The sequence below is a fragment of the Euphorbia lathyris genome, chromosome 1, assembly GCF_963576675.1.
Source record: "Euphorbia lathyris chromosome 1, ddEupLath1.1, whole genome shotgun sequence".
NCBI classification, from domain to species: domain Eukaryota; kingdom Viridiplantae; phylum Streptophyta; class Magnoliopsida; order Malpighiales; family Euphorbiaceae; genus Euphorbia; species Euphorbia lathyris.
This window is the reverse complement of record NC_088910.1, coordinates 48690133-48714774: the sequence shown is the minus strand read 5'-3', so window position 1 is coordinate 48714774 and position 24642 is coordinate 48690133. Positions and strand designations below refer to the sequence as shown.

Sequence of the window (24642 nt, the reverse complement as noted above, 5' to 3'; positions counted from 1 at the left end):
TATGATGAGTAGACATACATACTGAGTGATTATTATGAGCTGAGTTACTAAGCATACAAATATTCCTACTACGTAAAACTGGGCACTCAGAATGACAAAAACGTTTAGTATTCTAGATGCTGAGTAAAGCCAGTAACACAAATAAATGCCAGCACGCGCATTAAATATCCACCTAAGATGACGTAAGCGCAATAATTAGAAAACACATGCGCCGAATGTGTCATAAATGCCAGGATAACTGTCGATTGATCATCTCGATGTCAAACCGCCATTCCGACCTATCAGATCAACTCGGCACCTCTATAAATAGTGGACGATTTCCCACTAGATTCTCTTTACACTTGAAATCTTTGGCATTCAATCTCTTTCTTTCTCTCAAATCCCAAATCCTCTCAAATTCTCTCAAAGAATCATGTCTGACGATTCTCAAAACATCTCCGGTGCCGATTACGATGATACTCGCTCCGATGAAAATCCTCCTTTCCCTGCTCACCAGAACTATGAAGAGACTTCAACTGAGTCTCAAGGGGATGGTCAACATGACCAATCTAAGGTCAACACTCCGAGCAAGAACCCTAAAGCTGACCAAGCAACACCTTCGAGGAAGAAGGAGGAGAAGAAGAACAAGCAACCGAAGGAGAATATATTCATTCCGGTATACAACAACGTAAAGAACTGTAAGGTACTTTGTTGCCGTTGGTTCTCCCCAAGCTTTATAACGGTTGAGAAACCATTTTATGAGTGGATCTCTAAAAACGGCTGGACCGAACTCTTCTCTCTCTCGGTAACACCTTTCCACAGTTGGTAAGAGAATTTTACGCAAATCTCAGAGTTAATGAGGACAATGCTGACCACTTAATCACCAAAGTCAAGGGCAAGGACATTACAATTACTTCGTCCTATCTCGCAACTCTGCTAAAACTGACTGCCAAAGGTTCAGAACTCAGGACCACGAACGACTACTCTAAGATTGACTACCCTGTTGAGTTCTGCAAACCAAAAGACCACAAAGGGGAAATAGCCAGCACTTGCATGGGCCAGCCTCAGAAAATGGCTCATTACATCCTGACCAACTTCATATTCCCCAAGGTTAACTCCTCCTCATCGGCTTCCAATTTCAAGCAGTGCTTTATCTGGCACATGCTGAATTATATCCCACTCAACATGCCCGTCTTACTTATCGGTGCATTCCAAAGAAGTACAGGGAAACTCAGGATGGGCTCCCTCATTACAAAAATTCTTCAGGACCACCAGGTGAGCACCGTCGAAGAAATTGAAATTAGGGGTACGGAAATCACAGCGGGACTGCTGTTCGGGTTAGCCTATGACCAACCCATTAAGTCAAAGAAAGGAAAGGGTGCAGAAGAAAATGAAGAAGGGGATAATATGGTTGAAGCAGCACGGGATGTGCCAACCAAGAAAGGAAAGAAGGTAATGGTTGAAAAGGAACGTGCTGACCGAACTAGACAGGACAAGAAGCGGAAAGCTGACCAATCCACAAAAGATGTCAACACAGCTCCAAGGAAGCTGAGAATAATCTCTAGTGCAAAGAAAGCTGCTGCTGAGCAAGCTCAAAGTGAACCTAAGTCAGCAGAGAAACAGAAAAGGCAAGTTGAGCCTGAGGAAGAAAGTGAGGAAACCCCTGAAATGCCCTTGAAGAGGAAGAATCTGGTTTGACACTAATTAAAGCTAACCCCCTTGACTTCGTGGTCACTCTGGAATCACACTTTGTGCGGAGTCAAGAAATTGACCTTGAGAAGACTCCTACTGACCAGGAGGAAGAACTGGGAAATGCTGAGGGACAGCCTCAAACTGATAAGTTGGGTGATGCTGAGCAAAATGAACAAGTTGATACTGACCAAGCTAAGCATCGTGCGAAGTCACCAGTGAAGGACAAGGTGGTGGAAGGCCTTGACACTGACCTCAACCTCTCTTCTGAATCCCTTAAGTCCATTCATGCTGATCCCTCTCCACCAACTAAATCCTCTAAGGAAGGTTCAGATAAGCGTTTTAAACGCAAGGCTCAAAAGCCAAACCTCATTGATCTGATGGATGACTCCCCACTCAGAGATCCCATCACTGACCTTACCAAGCTTTAGTTCCAATTCTTCTCGACTGTCACTGAGCCCTCTCTGGAGAAATTCAAGGAAAATCAAGCCTCTGTTTCTCAAGATGGGGAACAAGCCGACCCCACGGTTCCTAAGGATCCAATATGTGCCGACACTTCTGCTCAACTCCCCACTGAGCAAGTGCTCGAAGTTCCTGCTGCTCAAGACAAAGAGTCAGCAAAGGAAAATCCTGCTCAAGTTAGCTCTGAACTGCTTCCACCTTCTGCAAACACTCAGCTTCAAACTGACACTGAGCAGGTCAATATCTCTGCTGATCCACCTCTTCCCACTCCAACAAGGCAGAATGAAAACCAGTCAGCTCCTGCTGCTAACCTGGACAAGAGTGCAGCTGCTGACCAAACTGGCACCTTTACTTCTCAGAATCAAACACCTCCTCCATCTGGTGCTGACAAGAATTCGGCCTTTGAGCAACACATTGATGAATCCTATGCTTACCTGCATGCTTCTGAGTCTGGCAGGAAAATTATTGACTCAGCTCAAGCTCTCCTTCAGGATCTTCATCAAACTCAGGCCGATGCTGCTGGGTCCATTCATGTTGAGCCAACCCAAATCTCCTCTGTCACTCAACTTCTCACTGAAATCAAAGGTCTCAAAAACTTGATGAGTGTCATGACATCCTTTCAATCTCAACAACCGAAGCAAGAGTCTATAGTGAAGCTGGCAGAACTCCAGCTGATGATGGTGAATCACATAAACGGCATCCAAGGTCAACTCAACGCCTTAACAGTTGCGAACTCAACTTATGCAACCTCTGCTGAGGTTACTCAACATTTTTCCCAGCTGACCTCTGAGCTGACCGGAGCTCGTGAATTTATCTCCTCATCCTCCCAGTGTTCCATCGAACAGATTGGTGAAGCCATTCGCCTACTCAACCTGAATAAATAGGAAATGGACACTGACCTCGTGAAGACTAATGAGATTCTGCAATGCACTCAATCTACCCTCAGGCAGGTTCGACACACCAATGTTCAACGTCAACAATATGACACTGCCCTGCTCAGGATGTATCATCAATCATATGCCAGAATGACAGAATCCATAACGTGGATCGGGAAATCTCAAGAGTATCTGTTAAGTATGCTCAGTGCCAACATTAAGATCCCCGCTTCCACTATGTCCGACGGGATGGAAGTCTTCAATGGTCTTCGGGAAAGTACGAGTCAACTCCAAATATACTCATTAAAACTATCTCGTGCTGTTCAACAGGGAACTTTCTATCCTCCTCCTCCCAATCCCGATGCTGGCAAAACGGGGGAGAAAGAACGCGCTGCTGGAACTCAGCAGAAACAAGGGGAGATAACTCAGTCTGCCGCCGGAACTCAGCAGAAGCCCGGTCCATCTTTTGCTGACCCAAGAAATCCAAGTCAGCAACAAAGAACTGCCAAGGGCAAAGGAAAATCCCACCAAGTTCAAGTCAACATAAAGAGATAGATTAGAAATAGTCTTAGACTTGTAACTTCATATGTGGCATGTTCTATTTTTGTGCTGACTATCTATATAAGCCTCTTTTTATCCAAACTGACTTATCTATATGCGATGCTTACCTGTTATGCTTATATGCTGATCTGTCATACTTAACTAATCATTGAACAAAGTAAATCTTGTGAACATAAGGAAAATACAAGTAAAACATACTCAGCACACATAACTTTGATGCCTATATGATAACTCTGATACATATGAGTAATACTGTATGTTCCAAATATTGACCATCTTTTGAAAGCTGACCTAGGCTCATCTGAATTAGATCTTGGAAGGTCTAGAATTAAACTAAGTCAGTAAAGGCATGTCTTAATTTCACTCGATTAAATCTTAGAAGGTTTAGAGTTAAATTGAGTCAATAGATGCAACCCTTACGGGGGAGTAACTTCAGAAGAATAAAAGGTAAAACAATCATGGGGAATCTCGATGCTGAGTTCCATAATTAAATATTTTTGCCTACATCAAAATGGGGGAGTTTGTTGAAACACCTTTCCACGTGATTTTGATTTGACAAAATTATTTAAGTTAATCCATGATTAAGGCAATTAAATTTAAGTGCTTTGATTTAATTTTACTAATGTGTTTGTTCAATGTTGAGTATAATTATAAGTGAACAGAAATAAAAAGTACGACAGAATGAAGTCACCATGAGGCACAGAAGCTGAGTAGAACACGACTCAGGATAATAAAAGAAAAGTCTTCTTCTGAACAAACGCTTGAAGACGAAGCTGACCGAAGAAGCTGAGTAGAACGTGACTCAGCCTCGCCAAAGACAAAGATCGAAGGCAACATCTACTAGAGTCAAGCTGAGTGTTCATCAGGACAGCGCCAATGATCCGTTAACTAAAAGACAAGATCCGACAGTGATCTGTGCCAATTCAGAAGCTTTGGAATTACGCAAGGAGATAGTTTCGAAACGCATGGGTCAACTGGCCTTTGGCTAAAAGACGAAACTGGCGCTAGAAGATGAACCTGGCGGAAGAAGACAAGCCTGACGCCTGCTAAATTCAGACGATAGGATTGGCCTGCAAAACTGTGTGTTGACCAGTGAATGACGCAAGAAGACCGTTTGAATTCAACGGATAGATCCGAATTCAAATGATTGCAGCCTCAGAATTCACTATAAAAGGACAAGTTCTTCACTTGGATCCTTTGCCGAAATACAAAAGAGAAAAGCATACATACAAGCATATACAAACAAGAAAAGCAAATACTTACACCCAAATCTTATTTCTGTGTAAAAGTCTAGATTGAATTTGTATTCATCTAAAGTGTTCTTCATCTAGAAAGAACAAATTTGTATCATTTGTAAAGATTGAGAGAGTGGCGCTGAGTACTCGGTTTTAGTACTCAGCTGTAGAGAAAAATCTGAGTGTTTGGTTATAGCGCTCAGTAGGGTTTGAGTAGACGAATAGAGGAAGGTACTCTTGCATACTCAATTTCTTGTAAACGGTTTATGCTCTACCTTTAAAGAGCTCAGTATTGGATTGAAAAATCCCGGAAGGATTCTGGGGACTAGACGTAGGCGGTGAGGCCGAACCAGGATAAGTCTGCTGAGTAATTTCTAACTCTTTCTCTCAATATATATATGTATATGTTGCTTGCTTAAATTACTCAGGATATAAATTGTATAAGCTGACACTGAGTAATTAGAGTGCTGAGTTGGAAGCTGACCTAAGTTTAATTCCCAACTCACAAGTAAAACGGTTCTAGTCAGCCTCTGACTAAATCTGTCTTACATTTCTCTCGGCCGTGCTGACCAAAACTGAGTTAAGTAATTTAAAGAATTGATTAAGTCAGCATAATTAAGTGAAAAAGTTACATTAGTTCCTAACCCCCCCTTGGAACTAATTACACGGGACCAACAATTTTTTCTCTAATTATAACATCACTCTTGACGGAAAAAAATCAAGACTATTCCAAATGCTAACAACTCCTAAAATTATCTAATGAGGGCATCCTTTCCTCGAATATGAGTCCAGAGCCAAGAGACGAGACCCGGGCAGAGCCACCCGCGGAAGGCGAGAACAAAGGCCGCCAATAGAGCATGCAGGGCGTGGCTCCTAGTGCACGGAGCATGGAGAGCCCTGTTTATGGAGAAAAGTCAAGTAGCTGGTGCACGCGGGGCGTGCCTCCTGATGCGCGGGGCGTGGAGCCAACATTCGGAGGGAAGTCTGTCCAAGAGGCCACATACGCGGGGAGTACTCCTAGGAACGCCACGCGTGAAACTCGCCAGCAGGAACCTCCAAACTCAGGAGCTCAATCACGCGGGGTGTGAAGAGGTCCACGCGGAGCGTGCCCCACCTGAAGAATACTTCTTCCCCAAGTTCTTGTGGTTGGGGACCATTTCTGATCCACTCCTATTTACTGTTGTGCCACCCCCATTTAATTGCTGAATTGCCATTGTTATTTCCTTCCCTAACTTGACTCTATCAAGTGTGTTATGTTAGAAACTCTAGTCAAGGGCTTTTAGTCTTTTCTGTCAATATTTAGGTGGAGTATATAAGCTCCTCTTTTTGTAATGATATACAACTTTTGATGAATTGAAAATATAGCATCCATTGGAGCCAAGGATCTTCCTTGTTTGGGTTCATTCAACCTTTAAGTATTAGCTTGAGAAGTTAGTAATCTTTGTGAGTTTACGATTAAAACTCTCAGTCGACTTCAATCTACATCATTATCACTATAATTACATAAATTATTATTTATATATAAATTATTTAATTATAAATATTATAATATTTTAGCGTTTAATTGTATTTTTTTTTATTTTTTAAAAAGAAGATAGAAAAAAAACCCACTATCCTCTCTCAACGCAAATTATTAGAAGCATCCTTCTAAACGCTCTCATTAAAAATATTTTTAAAATCCTTTTTAAAAAAACCCACTATCCTCTCTCATTAAATTATTAGAAGCATCCTTCTGGGGTATATGGTTGGCCAGAGGGGTCACAAAAAGAAAGATCATGGGCTATGTTGAGAGAGCTTCATCACCGAGAAAATTTGCCTTGGGTCTGCTTTGGTGACTTTAATGAAATTATGTATTCTAAGCAAAAGGATGGTGGGAATTCAGAAAACTATCGTTCAATGGAAGCTTTCAGGAACTGCTTGGATGACTGTGATCTTTTTGATTTGCAATCGTCGGGAGCAAGTTTTACATGGACTAATGGTAGGAGAGGCAGGGATCGTATCTGTGAAAGGTTGGATCGTGCATTCTGTCAGGTTAGTTGGGAATTATTGTTTCCAAAAACAATGGTTTCAGTGCTTGGGAGAGTGGCATTTGATCATTCCCCTATTCTCTTAGATACAGATGGTGTTCATGTTTATTTGAAACGTCCTTTCTGTTTTGAGAAGATGTGGATTCGGGATCCAAGATGTCGTAATGTTGTTCAATCTGTGTGGGATTCGTCTATGGGTCAGCAAATGAACGTATGTGAGAAGCTTGAACAATGTGGTATCTCTCTCAAAAATTGGAATAAAATCACCTTTGGACACGTGGGTTCAAAATTGAAAATTCTAAATAGCAAGTTGCTTGATATTGAGAGGGGTGCTATGACAGATGCTAAAGTTCTGGAAAGAGATCGTATTGAAAAGGAGATTGTTCGTTTGGAGGAGGATGAAGAGACAATGTGGAAGCAATGATCACGGGTGTCCTGGCTTCAGGAGGGTGATAGAAATACAAAATTCTTTCATTCTAAGGCTTCTGCTAGGAGAATGGTGAATTGTGTTAAGAGGTTAAAGGATGATAAAGGAGTGTGGCATGAAAATGAGGCTGATATTGAGAATATAATTGTGTCTTACTTTTCAGGATTATTTTCATCTTCAGTTCCTCCTACTAGTTCTGTTATTCTGAGCTCTGTGGATAGGCATCTCTCATCTGAGGAAGTTGATTCTCTCCAGGCTCCTTTTGTTGCTGAGGAAGTTCTTGTTGCTTTGCATCAAATTGATGGTTCAAAGGCTCCTGGTCCTGATGGTATGTCTGGTTTATTCTTTAAATCTTACTGGGATGTTGTGGGTGATCAGGTTTTAGCTTTGGTTCTAAATATACTTAATGGTGCCCTTTTCCACCGTCTCTTAATCATACGTTTGTTACCCTTATTCCTAAAGTAAAAAACCCGGGATCTTTAAAGGACATTCGTCCTATCAGTCTTTGTAATGTTGTCTATAAACTTATCTTTAAAACTCTAGCTAATCGTTTGAAGGTATGTTTACATTCGATTATTCATCCCTCTCAAAGTGCTTTTATTCCAAACCGGTTGATAACTGATAATGCATTAATTGCTTTTGAGTTATTCCATTCTATAAAACATAGAATTAGTGGTAAAAAGGGGGTGTGTGCTATGAAGTTGGACATGAGTAAGGCTTATGACAGGGTGGAATGGTGTTTCTTAAAGGATATGATGTGTGTTATGGGTTTTCCGAGTCGATGGATCGAATTGATTCAAAATTGTCTTTCTTCAGTTTCCTTTTCTTTCCTTTTAAATGGGGTACCTAAAGGCTTTGTTAAGCCAAGCAGGGGTCTTCGTCAAGGGGATCCTATTTCACCCTATTTGTTTTTAATCTGTGCGGAAGGGTTATCAGCATTGATTAGGAACTCTGAAAGTAACAGAGTTTTGCATAGTATTCGTGTGAGCAATGCGGGTCCAAATATATCACATCTTTTCTTTGCGGATGATTCAGTCATATTCTTTAGAGCAACTTCTACTGAGTGTGCTGTTGTTCGTGATCTGTTACATGTATATGAAACAGCATCCGGACAGTGTATTAATTTTGATAAGACTGATGTTACCTTTAGCAGGGGTGTGGGAGTGGAGAGTCGAAGCAGATGTGCTGAACTATTGGGTGTACGTGAAGTTAGATCCTTTGAGAAATATTTAGGATTGCCTTCTGTAATCGGTCGGTCAAAAAAAGCAGTGTTTAATTTCCTTAAGGAAAGATTGATGAAGCGTATATGTGGTTGGCAGGAGAGGTGTTTATCTAGAGGGGGTAAAGAAGTTCTTATTAAATCTGTGGCACAAGCAGTTCCTCAGTATATTATGAGTTGTTTTTTACTTCCCAAGACCTTTTGTGATGAATTACAGCAAATTATGGCTAGATTCTGGTGGAATCATACTTCTGAGCATAAGCGTATACATTGGATAAGTTGGGAAAAAATGTGTTTATCCAAGGAAGAAGGGGGCCTGGGGTTTAGGAATATTTATGCGTTTAACCTTGCTTTACTAGCTAAGCAGGTTTGGAGAATGGTTGAATTTCCAGATTCTCTTTGTTCGCAGGTATTTAAACATAAATATTTTCCCAGGCATGGTGTGTTGGAGGCAAGTGTGGGTTATCGTTCTAGTCATGTTTGGAGAAGTTTAATAAAGGCAAGACAAGTGATTCAAGATGGGAGTTGCTGGCGAATTGGTGAAGGAAGATCAGTTAATTTGATGAATTCTAGATGGATTCCTGATGTTCCGTGCAATCGTCCTCTATATTTGTTAAATCCAACACCCTCATTAAGTGTTTCCTGTTTTATTGATTTTGATAATTTTTGTTGGAAAACAGAATTAATTAAATTCTGTTTCCCTACAGAGGTTGCAGCATCCATTTTGAAGATCCCGTTAAGCCGAAGGTTTATTTGGCTACATTCTAAGAATGGAGAATACTTGGTTAAATCGGGTTATAAAGTTGCTTGTCGTGCTATGTCCTGTATTTCAAATTTGGGTGCACCATCAATGGGGGCTAATCAGTTTTGGCAATGTCTTTGGAAGGTTAATGCACCAGCAAAATTCATTCACACTGTTTGGAATGCCGCAAAGAATATTCTGCCAAGTTTTGATAATCTTTTGATGAAAGGAATTAATTTGGATGGTCGTTGCTGCTTTTGTGGATCACATTCAGAAACTTTGATTCACCTGTTTAAATTTTGCCCAGGTACAAGATCATATTGGAGGCAGTCGAATTTGGTTTATCCTGTTTATAAATTTACGGGGTTCGATTGTCTTGAATGATTTATTTATGTCTTGAAGTTTTTATCTAAGCATGAATTTGCTTTCTTTTGCGGAATGATTAATTTCATTTGGTTTGAAAGAAACCAAATTATTCACGGCAAAAAGCGACTTGGAATGGTAAAATTGGTGGAGGTAGTGTGGGATTCAGTTATTGGGTTTGCAAGGGGTGTAAATGTCTCAAAATCTGTTTCAACGGGTTCGAATGGAATGTTTAATTCAAGTAGGACTGCTTGCCGATTTTCTACATCTGATGATGTTGCTGTTGTGGGACATGATGTAGCTGCTGATGGAGATAATTTGGTTGTTGGTGGAAATATTGCTGCTTTGGATAATAATGTTGGTGGTCAAAATTTTGCTGCTATTGGTTACATTGAATTAAATTCAATGGTTGGTAGAATTGGAAATTTGGAGGCTGTAAGAAAAGGAAAAATGATTATTTCATCAAGTGGTTTTTGCAAGGCAAAGGTTGGAGAGTATCTGATGCAGGATAGTGGCTTGAATGGCTTTTATGGTGTTTTTCAAGGGGGTGAAGCTTCTAATAGTACCGTTGGTTTTGGGTTTTCACATGATAATTTTTTTTTGGTTACCTCCACCTACAAATATCTTTAAATTAAATTGTGATGCCGCCTTTTCGATTAAAACTTTTGTGGGGTCTTTTGGTATGGTCGTCAGAGATAGTAATGGTTTGGTTTCTATGTCAGGTGGTGGCCCAATTGGTACTACATTGTCGGCTCTACATGCTGAGTTAATTGCAATTCTTTATTCACGGGATAGTGGATATCATGCTATTTTAGTAGCTTCAAATTCAGCCTCAACTATTCAATTGCTTAAAGGGGATCTAGTTTTGTCAAATTGGCTTGGTGTTATTCTAGGTGATATTTTTGAGGTGGCCGACTCTTTTGAATCCATCCAGTTCGTGCATGAAAAACGAAAAGCCAACACTGCTGCTCATAGTTTAGCTGCATGGGCACGCTCTCTTTCACAAATGGAAATTCTTATTGAACATTTTCCTAATTGTATTTCTTCTTGTATTCAGAATGATTTAATTTCGGTTGTTTCGTAATATATGGTTTGTTTATCAAAAAAAAAATATTTTTAAAATCCTACAATGAAGATTAAAATTACATAAAGTTTTTATTTAATAACTCTAAATTTAATTGTGACCAATCAAATTCAGTAATCATCCGGTTACTTTCTGTGATTTTCGTACAAAAAAAAATTCACACTCCGGCAACAATCAAACCAGCATAATAAAATGAAAAGCATGAATAAAATTGTACCATTTTAAAAGCTAGGGGTGCACGTGGTCGGTTAACCAGTCCATTAAGGTTAATTCGACTGGTTAACCATTTAATCGGTTTTTTAAAAACACTAACCATACACTAATCTATTAAATTCGGTTAACCACTAATCGGTTAACAAATTATTTCGATCGGTTAACCTTTTAATTCCGTTTCTAACCATTAGTAAATAAAAATAAAAATAATAAAAGAATTCTAATTTTTATTGTGAGGGAGACAGCGGGTCAATGGCGAGTTGAAGAGATTAACTGCAGAGAGGGAGATGTACGTGCATTATGATCTCTTAGTTTTGATTCCGTTAAATTGTTTAGTCCCTATATCAAATCTCCGTCTAAAAATGTGTTAAAGAACAATTAAATGGATAAAAAAAAGGCAAAATGCCCCTAATAAAAATTCTGGCTATAAAATTTTGGAAAACAAGTAATAAAATTTTATCATTGTTTCTATATTCAAAAACATAAAAGAAAAAAAATCGCATAAACTAAAATTAGAGAGGCAATAACAAATTAATTGAGAGTTATTTACATATTTTCATTTCATTTGATGTTAATATTTGATGGAATGACTAAACCATTAAAACTGAAAAAATTTAGAGACCTTATAATTAAATTAAATAGTGGATTGATTAATGAGTTATGAAAAACTATAGAGACTATTTTTTTTTTTGGTAGATAAACTATAGGGACTAAATAATTGTTTACCTGTATAAATAAATTTATTTTTATATTTTTTAAATATTTAATTGAGATTCGATCAGTTTCTGTTAACCACGATTTTTGAAATAAAGAAATCGTAACCGTAACCATTATTTTTAAAATTAAAAACCGTACACTAGTCCATCGATTTCGATTAACCTTATTTTCAGTTTGGTTTCGGTTTGGTTTTTCGGTTTTTTGAACTTTTGTGTGCACTCCTAATACAAGCGACATCAAAAGTTTTAGCAAGAACGGAAAAAGTTTATCTTATTCGTAGATCTATAGATCTACGTGGTTGTAAAAACAGAAAGGACTTAGATCCGAATGTCCAGAAGAGTCTAAATGATGAAACATGGATTACAGAGGTTTTTCAACAGGATTCGACGTACGAGAAGAATATAATTTCTTTGTTTGTTTTATTTGTACCTTTTTATGGTTTTTACTCCTTTTTATAGTCTATTTACTGCTCTTTGTAGTCTCTTTTCTTCACTTTGTGGATATAGCCTATATGGGCTGGAGAGGTTTTGTTTCTCTTTATTCTCGTGATGTATTTGTATTTTTAATCTAATGAAATGGTACGGCTTTTTATCAAAAAAAAAAAAAACTTTCTTTAAAAAACAATAGTTAGTTAAAATTTAATATATTATCCCAAAATATAATATTTATTTTTTCTCTAATTATAACATTACTTTTGATGGAAAAAAATTAAAACTATTCCAAATGCTAATAACTTCCAAAATTATCACTATACTATATATTATTATTTTATATATAATTTATTTAATTATAAATAATATAATATTTTAACGTTTAATTGTATTTCTTTTATTTTTTAAAAAGGAGATACTAAGAAGAAAAAAAAACAACTATCGTCTCTCAAGCGGTAAATTATTAACACTCCTCATTAAAAATATTTTTAAAATTGTAGAAGATTAAAATTACATAAAGTTTTTATTTAATAACTCTAAATTTAATTATGACCAATCAAATTCAGTAATGATCCGGTTACTTTCTGTGATTTTCATAGCACAAAAAATTTCTCACTCCGGCAACAATCAAACCAGCATAATAAAATGAAAAGCATGAAGCAACTTAGTTTTTTTTTTGTTTTTTTTTTGAAATGAAGCAACTTAGTTAATTACTACTTTTAGTGATCCTTTCAATTTATTTAAATTTATTCAGATAATTGGATCAACCACACATATTGAAGCAAGCATCAACCACAATGGATTGACTAATAATCAAATTTAAAGCCACCATCCACAGCCAAATCATGTCCAGTCACAAACACTGAATCATCACAAGCAAGAAACAAAACTGCATCCGCCACATGTTCTACCTTCATCACCCCTTCTAACCAATACTTCGATTCAAACACCTTCTCCACCTCCTCCTTCCCCATCCCAAACACCTCACACAGCAGCGGCGTCCCCACCGGTCCCGGCGACACGCTATTCACCCGTATCCCATACTTCCCTAGCTGCATACTCGCCGATTTCATCAACCCCAAAACCGCACACTTCGACATCACATAATCAACTGCCCTATTTGCCCCGTTCCTCGCCGCTATGCTTGCCGTGCATATTATGCTTCCCTTCACACCTCCCTCCACCATCGCCCGTGCCGCGTGCTTTACACTTGCTGCAACTCCGCCTACGTTCACCGCGAAGAGTTTCTCGTAGGCTGCCATGTCGAAATCCATGACGTCTTGACTACAGGCGTTGAGAATGCCGGCGTTGCAGAACATGACGTCGATCTGGCTGTACTTGTGTACGGTGGCTTCGATCGTGGATTTGAGTTGGTTTTCATCGGTTACGTCGCAGTGGATGTAGGTCGAGCGGTGGCTCCCGATGGATTCGACTAGTTGTTGGCCCTTTTGGTCCTGGACATCGGCGATTACGACCGCGCGTGCGCCGTTCTGAGCAAAGAGAAGAGCAGTAGCCTCGCCGATCCCGCTGGCGCCACCGGTGATAATGGCAACCTTGTCTTGTAGCTTATTGCTGGATACTTTGGTGTTTGCCATTGAAGTGATAATTAAAGAAAAAGGAGGATTACAACTTCATTAAAAGCTCTTAGCTATAGATTAATATATGAATTATTGTTGTCCATGGTCGTTGGCATTGACAATTGGATATAGATATAGCATATGACATCAGTCAGTTATGTTTTTTCTTTTCCATTGCCCGATTCCAAATAATATTCCTGTCGCTTGGGGCTTGTTTGATTCTAGACGTTCAAAATTATTGATTTATAAGCCAAAGAAAAATAAAATTCAAATGGAAAAGCATGACTATTAGCTATAAACTGATAATTAATTCAACAACCATTCAATATATATGCCACATCATCAATTTAATAAACATCATTTTATTAAACTATCTAACTCCAATAGTTAAACTCTATAACCACTCAATCGTAATGGATCCACCAATCACAAAGGATCCACCAATTAATTAAACCAATCATAATGAATCCACCAATTAATTAAACCAATCACATTATTTTAAAAATAAAAATATATATATATATAGAAATAATCAAAAACTCAATAAACATTGAGTGGTTGATAATAGCTCAATATATTAAACTCATTCCAATGGCAGAGAGTTTATTAAAAGAGTATAATGAATGGTTCGTTATACTCCATTGGAGATGCTCTTAGCTAAAAAAAATTCTTCACGTATGTCTATGCATAGAGTTGATTTGTTACTAATAAGTGATGCTGTACGAGTGGATTAAAAATAACAAGTATTATAATTATATAGAATGTTTTGTTAATAATAACTGAAAATTGTTTAAAAAAACTAAAAATTGGCTCAATTTTTAAATATTTGGGATAAAATTGATCCAACTTACAAATATTAATAATATATTATACCTTACTTGTCACCAAATCTGGAAGTGGAGGAATGAAGAATTATTTGCGGGTAAGGCTGTCATTATTTCTGATTTACTGTTTTTCTTCTCGAAGAAGCTCTTTGTTATTACTAAAAGCTTTGAAAGAGATTCCCTTGTTCGCCCCTCCCCGGATAAAGAGATCCTTCTAGTTGGCTGGAGTAAGCCTAGAGAAGGGTTTGCTAAGTTGAATACTGATGGCTCCTGCCTTAGCAATGGCAGAATTGCTGCTGGAGGAATTCTTCGGGATGCTGGTGGCAATTGGATGGCGGGGTTTACCCATAACTTGGGGACGGGCTCCTCCTTTTCTGCGGAGCTCTGGGGTATCTTATCAGGTATTAAACTCGCCATTCGCATGGGTGTTAAAAAGCTCTCGGTGGAATCTGATAATCTGGAGGCTATTAACAGGATTTCAGATAGCCAGGCTGTTTGTCTGAAGAGCCAGAATCTCATCAAAGCTATTTTGAGGCTTCGTCCTGCCTTTGAGTATCTTAATTTCTCCCATATTTTTAGGGAGCAAAACCGCGTGGCGGATCGCTTAGCAGCTGCTGGGCATGGGAGAATGTTAGGTGTTTCTACCCTATCTGTTCCTCCTTCTTTTCTTTTGCCTTCTCTCCTAGAGGATAGGATTGGAGTCAGCCTTCCTAGACTGATCCTGGTGTAGGTTTTTTTGTTGGTTTTGTTTTTTTCCTTTCCTTTCTTACAAAAAAAAAAATATATATATATTATACCACTTATGATATTAGAGTAAGTGTGTCTTTGTTTCAACCTTTTGGAGCAGTTTTTCGTGTTTTATTCAAAACCGCAAGAAATATAGTACTTGATTAGTTTTAAAAAGCAACAACTATTAAGTTTTTTCATGGAAACACACGTGTTTCAGAAACTTTTCACGGAAAATTTCTTTTTGAAACTTTTCATGAACAATTATATTTGAGTATTTCATATTAATAAAATTTGGGATTCCGAAGACTCGAGTGAGGTCATGTTGTCCTCAGATATAAGGGACAACTGTACTAGAAATGGTCATGTTGTCCTCACCACATTTCTAGCTGTGTCGTGACCAACTCTCAACTGTTCCTTTGCTTACTCTGCTTGAAAAATATGCCATGGGATTATAATGAATGCCATGTTTATCGTTTTTGAGATATTGGTGTTCTTGTGAATCTAGAACAAGGTGTTTGAAATATTTTTGGAGAATGAGATAAAGATGAAGGATTTTTGTAGTTTGGAAGCAACAAAACAAAGGCTAATATTGATTAAAAAGTCACGTGAAGAATGATGAAAAGTCCGAGTCGAAGATGAAGGCTTTAAAACGTTCTAGATGATGCAGAAAATAAGGAAGAAATGAAATTTTGTTTGAGAGAAAACAATTTAGGAAAACAATTTATTTGCTTCAAATGTTACAGACAGAGCCCTTCCATTCCATTCCTCTTATAAATATATTTGCCTATTCATTTTTGTCCTTAATGCATGCATGTGTTACCATACTTCCATGAAATGAAATACCTGTCCCATCTCCCATCATTTTTTGTTTTCCTTTAACTTAGAAAAATGTTATAAAAGTAATAGCATTAAAAATATACTAATAACACTAATAATTGTAAATCATAATATAAATTATAGTAAAAATATTTTTTTGTTGGTATTAATTATAGTAAAAATATTTTAAATTATGAAAATGCTCATAATGAAAAATATGGATAGTTATCGGGAGTTTGAAATTTTGAGTTTTCGAAGCGATCATTCGTTCAGTCTTTTCACATTCCTAAATTACTAGGGGTCATTTGTAGCTTTTCTCATCGGTTTGACTAACACGTAACATTGTATTTTGCAATGAAAATATAATATCATTATTCAAAAAAAATTCTTATTTTTCTTTCAATCCTTTTTTAATAACTTAATTTACATTTGTTATAAATTAATTTTAGAAACAAATTATGGCATAAAGTTAAAAAAAAACTCATGCTTTTAGTTTTTATCAAATTAGTATTTGTAAATTTTGTTTTATGATATTTTAAACAATTTTAATTCTTTAATTTTTTTTTTTAAATTTTAAGGTCATTTATGTGTTGTTTGGTGAGGAGAGAGAAAATGAATTTTAGAGAGAAAAATGCTGAAAAACTGATGATTTTGGTAAATAAAAAATTTTGCTCCATAGTAAATGTCGCACTAATTAACTTTATTCTTTGAATTTTTCATTTTAATAGTCATTTTTATAGTGTCAAACTAAACGATTCTTGTTTTTAGTAAAACAAAAACCCCAGTTCCGATTTAGATTATATTTTTTTTTACAGATATCGGTTTAACAAAAAGTGAAAGAATATAAGTTTTAATCGCTCCCTATATAGTCTGACTGTAACAGTCCGCCTAACGATTGTTCACGAAGTGATTTTATTTAATTTAAAAACCAGAAAATTTTCCAAACCGAAGACACCGAACAATCTCCTTAATGGGCCAGACTCGGTAGCAGTCCACCTGACGGATAATCCACCCAACAGACTGGGTTAATATCAAATTTACTAACCATAAGACTTTATATTAACTAAAATAATTGGATTAATAAATATAAAAAACATAAGGAGATATTCTGCCGCAACTTCTTTTACTAACCAAAATCAAAATTTATTAATCAGTTTTGTTATAACTGTGCAGCACATATCAATTCATTACAAAACAGATTGAAAACCTTTGTATCAATTCAATTGAATATGGAAATAAAAGGTAATCCCGCTTTAAACAAAAAAATAAAAACCAATTTTAGTTATCCCCCCTAGAAGATAGGATTAGAGAGTATTGGAATGGATTAAATTTCCATAATTAGGAAGTGTAATTGACTAAGTATAAATAGTTGTTAACTAATATTGAAATTCTAAGAGATAATTAGACAAATAATATATATATATATTTTAATAGGATATTAACAATAAGACAATGTAGAGATGATAGACATATTATCTCTAACACCCCTTTAAGTCAATTACACTTCCTAATTATGGAAATTTAATCCATTCCAATACTCTCTAATCCTATCTTCTAGGGGGGATAACTAAAATTGGTTTTTATTTTTTTGTTTAAAGCGGGATTACCTTTTATTTCCATATTCAATTGAATTGATACAAAGGTTTTCAATCTGTTTTGTAATGAATTGATATGTGCTGCACAGTTATAACAATGTGAGACGAGACCGAAGACGTTCAAAACGTGCACTTGCTAGAGGCTTAGTAAGAGCATCAACAATTTAATCCGTAGGGATGAAGCGGACAACGAGAAAGTCATTAGCCACTCGTTCCCGAACAAAATGGTAGTCAAGTTCAATATGCTTCGTTCGATCATGAAAAGCTGGATTACTTGTGAGATAAATGGGTCCAACATTATCACACTAAAATTGAACCGGGCTTAGAGTCGGGCATCCAAGGTCATAAAGTAAGAACATAACCAAAGTAGTTCAACAGCGGTATTGGCAACAACACTCTCCGTGGATGATTGGGCTATAGTTGATTGTTTCCGTGTGTACCATGACACCAAGCTATTGCAAAAAAAAAAAAAAAAACACACAAAAGTAGAGCGTCTCTCATCAAGGCAACCGTCCCAATTACTATCAGAATAACAATGAATATGTTGAATCTTGGCCGAAGAGAGAAGTATGACATGATCAGGCGTGCCTTGTATGTACGAAGAACCCGTTTGAGACATTTCCAGTGTTCATTTGTGGGATAATGAAGAAATTGACACAATCGATTCACATCAAAGGCAATATCAAGACATGCAAGTGTAAGATACTAAAGAGCATCAACGACACTTCTATGCTCATCTACAGACACAAGACATTTTCCAAGTTCTTTTGATATTGGGTTAGTCGTTGCCGCCCTCTCTGTTCTTCGAAATACGTTCTTAGTTCGCAGAACAACGGTATGCTCATCTAGTGTAGCAGTCTCTTAGATCGGTGATACGAAGCCAATGTCAATTTCTTCCATTACTATTCAACAGATCTGCGCTACAAAACATAACCTTAAATCTGTTGTTTGTTTATTGATTGTTTTGGATTCATTCGTCCCTTTGAGATTAGAGATGATATGTATAATGACTATTAGAGCCTTCAACTTCATATGAATAAGTAACAGGATAATGTCCAAAAAAAAATCCATTTGCTTTCATATTTTGTCAAGCATGTGTGGAATTGTTTTCGTCCAAATAGAGGCTAAGATTTTTTTTTTGGTAACCACGTGATGACTTGGGTTTTTTGTTTTGCTAAAAACGATGGTCTTAAAATCACAATGAGCGTTGACGATCTCAAAATTGAAAAATTCAAAACTTAAGCAATTTTAATTTATCAACTTTTTAATTTTAACGGAGAAAGCTCTACAAATGATGATTTTAGAAAATAAAAAATTTGGTTTCATAGTAAATGTAGTACTAAACAATTTTAATTCTTAAAATTTTTGATTTTAAAACCGTTAACAATATTTTTTTTTAATATCAAATTAAAAGATGCTCAATTTTAACATAACAAACACTTTAATCCTCATTAAAAAAAAAAAAAAAAAAAAACAAACAGAAGTATTTATTTGAGAAGACGTGAAAGGAAACTCTACTTTTTTTTTACTTATCCAGCCCGTAATTATGTAGATCAAAACATAATGAAAATAAAGATGCTTGCTTGATACGAAGGTTGTTTAAAAATTGACATAGTTGGTTCAAAGTATGAATCAACATGAAATTAAAATCTTTATGCATATTGAAAACGCTTTATACTATTCAACAGTATTACTTATTTACTATTGGCTTAATACATAAGTTGTCTTTTGAACTTGCATTATGGTCTTATTTAACAAATAGCGGTTAGCTGACTAGCTGATTGTGTATATTTGTTTGGTAAAACTTAGCTAATTATTAATATATGTTTATGTAAAATGATATATAAACATGATAAAGCTTTTATTTGGGGTTAAATGGTAGTAATTAGGGATAAAATTGTCCTTCAAAAGAGATGGAACAATAAGCTAATTGAAAAAACTCTTGAAATCAGGTTTTTCGAAATTAGCTTTAGGACCCAACAAGCTGTTTTAAACCTCCTTTCACCAAACACAAATTTGACTAGTCAAAACCTCTAAGTGACCCAACCTCTAATTTTACCCAAAAAGTTTTTATCTATATCTCATTAGCCTCTAAACTTATTTAAAGTGTGCTAATTAAATCTCTAGATTTATAAAAACGCAATAAAGATGTACAAAACTTAAAGCTAATTTGTGTTAAAGATTTAGAATTACAAATTAGTACTTTTATTTTTTAATTCTTGAATTTTTTTTTTTACCAATTTAGACATAGACAAATTCTAGAGGCTTTTGATGTATCAAGGGATTTACTAATTGGCAGAACTTGGGAATGTTTGACCTTTAAAACAAGGTGAAACAGAGATGTATACTACTTTGTGGGAGTTAATTATGGTGGTGTGTAGTATTTCTCGTTGAGTACCTTATCCCACAAAAGTAATTATCTAAGTATCTTGCAACACAAAATTAAAATTCCAACACGGATCCAATCAGATTGTAACTCTTTTGAGGAAAATGAAAGCATAAATGTGAATTTCAACAGGTGCAAAGGCAAAATAATAGTCTAATCCAATCAGCTTGGGAAATATTTACAGTAGAGGGAGTGGAGGGGGAAGCATATCAACAAAACTTTTTGAGACTTTGATGGATACATCTAGTTGGATGTATGCATACTAATTCAAGCATAATCTGAATGTGACTCATAGAAATCACTTGGGCAAGGAGACATCACTTCCTGTTCTAACAACTGCAATGCCTGGTTCATCGTTGGCCGATCATCGGGGTTTGCATCTGTGCATCTTGCTGCTATTTCTAGAATTGCTTCTACTGTTTCCATATCTGCATCCGTGCACCTTTGGTCTACCACGTCTTCCAACCGATTCTCTCTTAGCAGTGTGTTCATCTGCATAATCAAGTTTAAATAAGAGGCAACACCAAAAGACTTGTAACTGGGACACGTTCAATTATGGAAGAAACATAAAATCTTTGAGGGGCTTACCCAGCCAACAACATTTAAGCCCCTTTTGACAAAAGCTGGATCAGTAGGTCTTTTTCCAGTCACAAGCTCTAGCAACAGAACTCCAAAGCTATAAACATCTGATTTCTCAGTGGCTCTCCCGCTTTGCAGATACTCTGTCCAAATCATAAATCATGACAAGTCAGCTCAATAGGATAAGCATTTCAGCTCGAAATTTGGAGATGAATGAAAGAGAAGAAAACATACCTGGTGCTAAATAACCAAAAGTGCCAGCAACTACAGTTGTGACATGAGCATCCTCATCTACCAAAAGTTTGGCAAGACCAAAGTCTGACACATGTGGCTCCAAATTTTCATCAAGGAGAATATTGCTTGATTTTATGTCACGGTGAACTATTTTTGGGCTGCAGTCATGGTGCAAATATGCAAGACCACGAGCGGAGCCTAAGGCTATTCTTGCACGAGCATTCCAATTCAATGTTTGTTCCTTGCGACGATCTGAAGAGTATGCATATATTTTCACAAATTAGAAAATCAAGCACTGGGATTATGGACAGTAAACTCAAGAAATTATTAATTTCGTCTTATGGTCTAATATGGGAGTGTTTCATGCTTCTGCTGATCTCCAAACAACTAGAAGAAATTAAATTGAATACTAATGGAAATGGAACATACCATGCAAAATGTCATCTAAACTTCCCATGGCTAGATAATCATAGATCAGAAGCTTTGACATTGGAAGCCTGCAGTAACCCCTCAGGTTCACTAAATTTATATGCTTGATGCTACCCAAAATCTCCAGCTCCCTCTCAAATACTTGATCAGATCCTTCACGAGTTCGGTCAATTCTTTTGACAGCAAATGTTCCACAATCATTCATAACCATCCGATATACAGTACCGAATCCTCCTGATCCTACAACATCCTCCTCATCAAGAGCCTCTAGCTTCTCTATGATCTCACAAGAAGGGTATGGCAGGTCACCATGGAAAGTAATAAGTTTTGTACCTTTTGGGAAAGTCAGAAACAACAATGTTAAAATGATGAAAAAGAAAAATGCTAAGAATTTGAGAGGCATTGAGCTTACTGGCTTCTTGATCAACTTGTTTTTTGACTTCTCTGTACTTCTTAGCAGCCCTTTCCTTCTTTGATAACAAGCAAATCCCCAGGAATGCTAGAACTACTGCTAGTGCAAGGGCCATTGTGCATATTGCACCAATCACCACTCCTTTAACGTAATGAGAGGATCGTTTAGTAGGACCTGCAAATTCCGTAGTATTAGTTTTATGCACAGGTTATGGTTCATAAATGTAGTAAGAAACTTGCCTGCTGCTTCATCACTTGCAGCATGTGGTAGCACAGCAGGAAATCCCATTGAAGTTCGGCATGGCTTATTCACTTGTCTACCACAAAGATCTAAATTGCCAATAAACCTATTAACAAGCAACCAGAATTCATTAAAACGCCCAAAGGGATGTTCGGTGAAAAAGAATCAGCAGACTCTAATGCATTCATTAAGAGCTTCTTGCCACATTTAGCAATACAAATATGGTGTGATCAAATATTGTAATTTACTGTTTGTCAGTTCTGAATTCTAAATTATGTATCTTTCTTTATTTACACTAGATAGATCACAAATAATATAGGAGAATGGATGTATCATAGTCTCTGCAAAACAAGGATACTAATTTACACTTATTAGCAGACAGACATCTGATGAATTTCAAATTACACTTGAACTTAATAGCTTCAAACAGGCCTGGTTCCAAGAATTGGCATTATACATTATTAGAAAAAGACACCAATACATAAATTTCTATGTTTATGTTGTTACCAAGCTGATAATAAGACCATTAGCTATAGGGTATCATAATATAGATTTCTGATTGATCACAGTGTCATTATAAATACTTACGAGTTGTTACCGAAGCTGCTTAGAGCTCCGAAATCAGGGATTTCACCAGAGAAGAAGTTGGTAGATAAATTCCTGAGACAATAGTACCGGCAATAGATAATTTAGAACAGCATTGCTTTCCTTGGCAGGACATGAAATGCAAACTTCAGAATTTTACAACTGAAATAGCACTAGCTCCAACATTGACTTACAGGTGATGTAAATGTGTAAGACCACCAATAGATGAAGGTATAGCACCTTTAAGCATATTGCTTGACAAATCCCTAAAATTCAGTAGTCGGTAACAAAAATCATCATGGTAAGAAAAACGACAGGAATGACAGTATCATAACAACTAGAACATATGTATTGTCTATTACAGGATCAGATAACTTACAAAATGTTGAGATGGGAAAGGTTTCCAATATCTGATGGAATGCCTCCTTGGAGATAATTAGCTCTCAGATATCTAAAAACATGATCAATTAGATATGAGATCAAACACATACAATCTTATATGTAACAAATAAATTCCCCCATTTTACTTACACTGCTCTGAGCTCAGTACAGTTGGTGATTTCATTAGGAATAATTCCATGTAAACTGTTTCGGTGAAGTGCGCTGTTTGGACCATATATAAGAGCAAATTTAGTCAGAAACGAGTCTAGGTTTAGCCCATTTTTTTGGCCAGTTCTGCAATGTAAATGATGAACTTTGAGATTGAACTTACAGCCTTTGTAGTCTGATGAGTTTACCAATACTAGGAGATATAATTCCTCCCAATTGCATGTAAGGCAGGTTTCTAAATAATAAAAAGAACAGAAGATTTTTCAGATACCATAGAAGTGAAATTCAGATAACCATAGAAGTGAAATTGGGGACATGAGAAATAGGAGATACATATAACATACATTGAGCTCACTCTTTGATCAAGAGGATCACAAGAAATACCAGTCCATTTGCAAGGGTTTTCATCAGTATCTAACCAGTTACCCAGCACATTCCTACTATCATTCAATGTGCTCTTCATTTCCAACAATGTCATACCTGTAAATTTGAAAAATCAAATAAGCAAAACCCTAAAGATCTAAGCTTTACCATCCAAAGGTCGCACAAAAAGAAAGAGCTAGAAAAAGGGATTTACCATCTTCAGTGAGAGCAAGTGAGCAATTAATCAAAAGGGTTGCTAGATAGATCACTGAAAAAAACAAAACAAACACCCCTAATTTCATTTCTCCTCCAAGATTAGCTCGCCGAACTGTTAATTTGTGCAGCTAGCCACTGCACAATGATGAATGGAAGCTTGCAAAAGCAAGAGAAGAGAAAGGGGAGAGTGTGATAATAACAAGAGTTGGTGTGGCCTAGTAGGATGTGATGATACCATAACAAAACTAATAATAATGGATTTACAAGCTCAAGACAAGAGAGAGGGAAAGATTTCCTTTTTAAAATTCCATTATTTTATGAAAGTGGGTATGGAAAGTTGTGCAGAAAGAAGTAGCCGTTGTCCAATAAAATTCAAAGTACTCTCACTGTCTTACATGCTTTGCTTTATTATCAACTTCACTCTTGTTGTTAAAGTCTCAGGAGGATTTTAAAGAAGGTTGGAGAATTTTTAATTACACGTGTTGGAAGTAGGTAGAGAGTAGTCAATTTATGTACTCAACGAAGGTGTTGTTATTACTTTGAGCTGACAAAGTTCTGAGGTATATTGAAACTTGTCTGACGGGATTTCAAGACAAATAATGTCATTTTAGCAAAACGAAGCGCGTGCCAACACTCGCCTTTATGTCCCTTTGCTTTAAATATGCAAGTAAACGTAAATAGTGACAAAAAGAAAATTTATACGCCTAATACCAAAAATTTGCTAAAATATTTACTAGGGTTAATTTTAAAAAACAAATTCCTCGATTCGTATCTATGATATTTTTTCATAAAAAAAAAAAAACACTTCCATCAAAATAGATTGGTTTGCTGAATTTTGTTTCCATCCCATCAACTCTCTAAACTTGCTTATTTTGTATCACCATCTCCCTAAACTTATCCATAAAGATAGATTAGTTCCCTGAAATTTACAAGTGTCTTACTAGCTTCCTAAATTTGCTTATTCCATAACAACTAAATACAAAAACTTATTAAATCTAAATTCTAAAAATACACCTTCATCTATTCGAAATGTCATTTTTTCTCTTCTCATACCTTTCAAGCTATTATAAGAGTTAGTGTTACA

At 36.4% G+C, this 24642-nt stretch overlaps 2 protein-coding genes across 2 annotated transcripts; both read right to left on the bottom strand.

Annotated features, from left to right (window-relative positions):
* Positions 1-12667: 12667 nt before the first annotated feature.
* On the bottom strand, positions 12668-13798 carry LOC136200805 ((-)-isopiperitenol/(-)-carveol dehydrogenase, mitochondrial-like). Its single transcript, XM_065991297.1, has one exon. The coding sequence runs from the start codon at positions 13617-13619 to the stop codon at positions 12831-12833; it is 789 nt and encodes a 262-aa protein (XP_065847369.1). The 5' UTR covers positions 13620-13798; the 3' UTR covers positions 12668-12830.
* Positions 13799-20023: 6225 nt separating this feature from the next.
* Positions 20024-23947, bottom strand: LOC136231818 (LRR receptor-like serine/threonine-protein kinase FEI 2). Its single transcript, XM_066020790.1, has 13 exons — positions 23557-23947; positions 23324-23459; positions 23143-23214; positions 22962-23033; positions 22810-22881; positions 22625-22696; positions 22434-22505; positions 21845-21951; positions 21606-21779; positions 21194-21526; positions 20765-21016; positions 20540-20673; positions 20024-20443 (listed from the first exon to the last, which is right to left on the bottom strand). The coding sequence occupies exons 1-13, from the start codon at positions 23642-23644 to the stop codon at positions 20219-20221; spliced, it is 1809 nt and encodes a 602-aa protein (XP_065876862.1). The 5' UTR covers positions 23645-23947; the 3' UTR covers positions 20024-20218.
* Positions 23948-24642: the final 695 nt, after the last annotated feature.